Source organism: Varanus komodoensis, unplaced genomic scaffold, assembly GCF_004798865.1.
Source record: "Varanus komodoensis strain SLA01 unplaced genomic scaffold, ASM479886v1 scaffold23, whole genome shotgun sequence".
NCBI classification, from domain to species: Eukaryota; Metazoa; Chordata; class Lepidosauria; order Squamata; family Varanidae; genus Varanus; species Varanus komodoensis.
Genome location: NW_025335627.1, coordinates 6,402,241 through 6,408,240, shown reverse-complemented (window position 1 = coordinate 6,408,240; position 6,000 = coordinate 6,402,241). Strand labels below are relative to the sequence as shown.

At 39.8% G+C, this 6,000-nt stretch overlaps 1 protein-coding gene across 1 annotated transcript in view; it reads right to left on the bottom strand.

The window, feature by feature from the left end:
• ANKRD44 (ankyrin repeat domain 44) overlaps positions 1 to 6,000 on the bottom strand; it is a 162,135-nt gene that overhangs the window by 50,237 nt on the left and 105,898 nt on the right. Inside the window, exons 13-16 of the mRNA XM_044432145.1 lie at positions 3,675 to 3,743; positions 1,992 to 2,132; positions 1,688 to 1,712; positions 878 to 946 (exon numbers count right to left, since the gene is read on the bottom strand). Coding sequence (XP_044288080.1) covers positions 878 to 946; positions 1,688 to 1,712; positions 1,992 to 2,132; positions 3,675 to 3,743 — 304 coding nt within the window. The remainder of the gene's footprint in view (positions 1 to 877; positions 947 to 1,687; positions 1,713 to 1,991; positions 2,133 to 3,674; positions 3,744 to 6,000) is intronic.

Below are 6,000 nucleotides of genomic sequence, written 5' to 3'. Positions count from 1 at the left end.
AGCCCTCCTCCGAGTACCTACCCTCCTAATTTCTTTCATGGAGGGTTGGTACTCGGAGGAGGGCTTTCTCTGCAGTGGCGCCCAATCTATGGAATGCGCTCCCCAGAGAGGTTCGCCTGGTGCCATCGTTATTTGTTTTTCGGCGCCAGGCGAAGACCTTTTTATTTAAACGTCATTTTAATTGTTAACAATATTTGCTTATTTATCTGGCCAGGGTGACTTCTTTAATATTGTTATTTATTTTATATTGTTAATTTTATATTGTTATTTTTGTATTTTATTGTATTTTATTTTATGCTGTGAGCCGCCCCGAGGCTTCGGCAAGGGGCAGCATAGAAATGTTTAAATAAATAAATAAATAAATAAATAAGAGGCAGGAGGACTTCTTTCAAGGGTACTCTCTCCAGGTGTTCAGGTGGACCCTGAGAATTGCCAGAGTCTGCAACTGTCAGAAGGGGTTGTGGGACAGGAGCCCTGGGAGCCAGAGAAGCCTGGTACGATCCTTGACCCCATGAAGCGGTGTCAGGAGAGAAGGGCTAGCCGACTTAGAGGGATGGTGTGCAGCTAAGAGGCTGGCCTGTCTCCAGAGGGGCCCAGGGGTACTCTAAAAGCCTCTATCACACATTACCTTTACAGCTACATATTAAACATTTTATGTGTACCCATAAACCAGAAGCATGTGCAAGCATCATCAGATTCACGTGTCAAAAAAGTGCATGTGTCGGGACAGCTGTGACTGGCTACAGCTGCCTATCTCATACACAAGTGGTGCCAAGATACATATTTGCTATTAGTAAATATATTGAAGCAACCCTTAAAGAGCACAAATCTTATCCATTTCCTTTCTCCCAGTGACTATAAAAATCGACTGTTTTACCATTATGAAAATCTGTTCCATCCCAATCTGAGGTTTGTGTTTTTTCAAGTGCTCTTTAATATTCATATTCTAAGAACAAATTTAGATAGATGGATAATTCATTCAAAAGCACAGCTTTCAATAGGATCTTTGCTGGAGCCTTATGCACTAGAACATCTTTGGAGTCTTCTGCAAACCAGCTATAAAGTACCATGTTATGATGACCTGTGCATCTCAGGCAGAATGGTAATGATCAAGTCCTTTGGTATGATAAAGCCTGGCAGGCCACAAGGTAAAAAAAATCACTTCCACTGTGACCACATATTATGTAGAAAAGGAAATCATCTCTGCTTAAGAAGATGAGATGAAGAGTACCAAAGGGATTTTTTAATTTTACCAAACTGTAAGGATCCTATCAAATCTTGCTAACATCTTTTGAAATGAAAGCTAACAGTATGTTCCTGTATGACAGAGTAGTTTGATGCAGCCAGTTTAATCTGATAGTGCTAATTTGCCAATTCCCCTTTTCCCTTACAACCCCCAAATGCCTCCTCCCATCTTAGTATGGAGGATTCTCCAACCCTCCAGGGCTGCTTTGCCGGGGACACAAGGAAGGAAGGATCATAAAAACTGTCAACATGACCTCTTTTCCAGAGGTACTCCACAGAGAACAAGTCCGGATCCAACCTAGGCATTTCCCCAGTAACAGCAATCACACTCATTTCTATCTACTGTGCATGGGAAAGGTGCTTCATAAATTAGTAGCTAAGCATCTGGCTTTCCTGACAGGCTTATAAAACTAAAATGGTTCTAGCTTAAAGGTTTACATACCACACAAGTAATATGAGACAATACCCTTGAGAGGAAACAAAAATATGGAGAAAAGATATGAGGAACAGTCCAAACTGGGACATTTGTGTTGTATCAGCAACTTGAAAGAAATGATGAGCTCAACAGCTGCCTCAATGTGGAGGTGGGAACAAATATTCAAAGCAATTCCAGGACAGATGAAGAGGAAAGGAATACTTTGGTTCTGGGAGTGCTTCTGCTTAAATGAGATTTTGCATAAAGAGAATAGAAATGACACTAGCTTAGCAATGAAGTAGGAACAAGGAATACAAATAAGCTTGTTTACTTTCTGTCCATGTCTGAGGCAGCAGCATAATGTAAAGCCGTTCGTCCCCAGTCATCTGTTTCATTAATATTGGCCCCTGTGGTCACCAGCATCTCCATACATTGGAAATGACAATTTGCAGCTGCATAGTGCAAAGGTGTCCTGAAAAATAAATAGAACCATATTAGCTCCGACACAACTTGAATAATGGCATGCATTACATTAACTGCTCCTGACAGCAACATCACTATAGGGAGAACCCATTTCGAGGTAACAATAGCAGCCATTTAATTGAAAGCAGAACATATTTTTCCCCTGCCGTGAAGATTAGAAATAAGCACAGGGAATGTACAAGAGAACGGGGCAGGGGGGAAAAAAGACATCAACGAAATGCAAAAATCATAAGGACTCTAGGCCAAAGGAAAATAATAGGAAAAAATATTAGCCGAAGCCTGCCATGAAGAGAAAGTCCATAGAGAAACTTCCCTGAGATGCTGCTACTGAATGAAACTGAGCAGGAAGGACTCACCTGTTCCCCAACACACACGGAGGTTGTAAAAAACAGTAATTAAAAAAAAAAAAACACACTCAAAAGAAGGGAGTAAAAGCACCAGTTCCCTGGATCTAACTCTAGAATGTCCCTGGAACTAGTTTGGGGCAGGAACAGAACCCATATGGGGAACTAGGCAGACCCAGCATAGAAGTCTCAGTATTCTTTTTAATAAAGCTCAAATCCTGAGCTGCCTAAATAAGAACATAGATCTAGCCATTTTCTTATCAGGGATGCTTCCAGATGGAGAGCTGATAGTGCTACCAACCAAGAGGCATTGTGTAGCTATCCTGTTTTTTTCCTCCTTAATGGAGCTTTTCTGGAAAGAAAAACAACTGAGGAATGTTGGGAAAACTACATTAGTATGGAAACATGGCCCCACAATATTCTGCAATTACATAATAAAAACTTTGTCTGGAAGCAACCTAAGGTATAACAAAGGCACATGAGTCAATCTCCCTGACAGTGAAAATATGGATGCAGGAGAAATGGCAAGAGCCTTTCTGTGTTGGCACACTGATGCAGTGTGCAAAAAATAAAACTAGAGCACAACAATCCAAACCAAATTTCAAAAAGATAGAAGGCAAGCCATAGGGCTTTTTGTAAAGAACAAATGAAATTTGCACCTGTCTTTTCTGGCACCACACTTCAGGCAGCAATATACCACAGGGAATGCCTATTTCTTATTCTACTGAAGCAGAGAAACAAACCTCATAATGAAGAATAGCTTTTGCTACTGGTATTACAGCTTGCTCTCATTCTCTCACATTCATATTGTTAAAATTTGTTATTTATCTATTTCATTTATACTCCAATTTTGTACCAGAATTTTGTACACAATTTTGTACCATTAGGGGTAACATAATCCTTAAGACTCCTTAAGGATTGGGGGTAGGGGGAGAGAAAGAGAGATCAACTCAGTCATATGAAATTGGACCAAACCTAGTCAGCCAGGCCTTATCTGGGAACTGGAGGTAGAACATTTCTGCATGGTGTTCTAGATATGGGCAGAACCATGTTGGCAAGATATATTTTGTGTGTTTGAAGGATACAGGATTGTCAGCCAAGGATATTTTGGCCTGTCATGCTTCTGTATCAGGAGGCTGATGTCTTATCTTTCAACTAACTTTTTAGAAGTTTTATAAGTTACAAACCTTCCATATTTGTCTTTTTTATTAAAATCTGCTCCACTGCTCTGCAAGAGTTTCACACAATCAACGTTACTGAAAAGATAAGGAAAGAAAAGAAAGCATGACTAAAATAAAACAGTGATTTCCTATTGATGAAAAAAGTCCCACTGTTAAGCATTCATGAAAAACCAACTAGAACATGCGATAAGAACAAAACACTATTAGCTGAGAGAACAGTTTGTTCACATCCTTTCTTTACACACAAATGACCTTGGAACATATTCTGGACCAGTCAGCATGAATAGTTGTAAGCCAAAAAGCCTCTTTCAGTGTATACAAGAGCTTGTATTTATAAAAGCCAACAGGGTTTCAGGTGACAGAGCAATCAGAAAAAGAAAGGAATCAGAAGCTTTAATCTCATGAGGAGCTCAATACTTAGACTTCTGATTTATAGGCAATATGAATGTAACTAAGAAGTTTCCAAAGAAATCCGCTAAATCTTTCCATGTTAAGATCAGAATATTAAACATGAAAAAGAAAACTCATAAGGACTGTACAAAGTTAGGACATTTTTGGCTCATAATGAGAATAACTTGCTGGATTTCAGTTCATTCCCACAGGCAGCTGGTTGACCATTCAGTGAACAGAATGATGGACTAGATGGACCCTTAGTCTGGTCCAGCATGGCTCTTCTTATGTTGTTATGGAAACATATTAAACATATATAGCTACTTAGCAGAATATGCTTATGCTTTAAACATTTAAATGGAGCCCAAGTGCCACATTAAAGTTCTGATCTGCTTAAAAACTTTAACAACTATGCTTGGAAAAAGAATATTGAACAATCTATATTGAATCATTACTAATAATTTTTTAAAAGGTGAAGGTAGTATGTTAGCTGCATTATTTTCAGTGAGTAAAAAGTTGTGTGTGCGTGTTTGTGTACGCACACCACATCATAATCTCTGGTTTTGTAGGATCAGGATCTCCACAAAAACTGTAAACAAAAGCTACAATGGGATTCGTGAGCACACTATAAGCCAGTTTTTATTACACACACACCACATGCTACCCTTTGCAAAAGGTATTTCCTGTCTTTCCTCATTCACAACCACTGTACAAAATGGATACTGAATGGTTTTTACAGGATTGTGCACAGCATTAGTGGCTCAGAGCAACGGAGTATATATTATCCTGTATAACTGATCTTCACAAAAATAACAAATGGGAAAGCTTGAAGACACATTTGTCAAAGAAGTTTTGGGAAAAATACTCTTTTTGGGGGAAGGAAGTGTATTAGATTATCCATTTCAGAATGATTCTATGACTGTATCAAAAAATTAAACATTTATTCATACAGTTATTGTATTTATAGACTGGCCTAAAGCAATCACATACAAAATTGAAATTGTAATATCATCTAAGTATAACAAATATAAATTAAGGATAATAAATAGAGGCTAAGATACATTGGTGAACATGGACATTGACAGAAAGGATAAGAAAACATTGGGGCAGTGCTGCATTATACATGCTTTTCTTCACACTGTCTATACAGTAGTACCTCGGCTCATGAACTTAATCCGTTCCATGACTCTATCCAAATTGGTTGTGAGCCAAGTCAAATTTCCCCATAAGGTTCAAAGTAAATAAGGTTAATCCGTTCTGTAGATATTTTTTTTAGTCACAGGGAAGACGGGTGAGATTGCGAGCACACTAGGAGGAGGGGGACAGGTGTGATTGTGATCGTCACCCAATGCAGAGTTCGCATCCTGAATCAATTTTTTCCTGAAATTTCTGTTTGCTACCCAATTTAGTCGTGAACTGAGACATTCGAGAGCCGAGGTACCACTGTATCTACATCTACTCAGAAGTAAGTTCCATTGAGTTCAATGGGTCTTATACCTAAGTAATTGAGTATAGGGCTGCAACCTTAAAGAAACATTGAAATCAGTCATCAGCAATTCAGAGAGCAATCCTAACTCTCTGACCTTCCCTGTTGGAGGGGTTGGGATATGGTGGTGACCCTCCCAGAGCGAGGTGAGAGGGATGGCACCACTGCCCAGATGATTTTCACCCCTCCTGTTCATGCATGAGAGGGGCAGCAGGGGAATCACCTGAATGGACAGCCAATTGGATCCAGCTGCCCTACTAAATCTGACCCCTCTCACTCGTGCATTACCCACAAAAGAGGGGCGGCATGGGAGTCAGCTGAGCGATGCTGCTCCCTTCCCAGCTTCAACCAGATAATTACATGCTCCTGCTGCAAAGAAGATATTTAGGACAGGAGGTCAGTGCAGTTGGGTCACCTTTGACAGCTGCTCAAAATGGCAACTGTCAGTGGCACTCT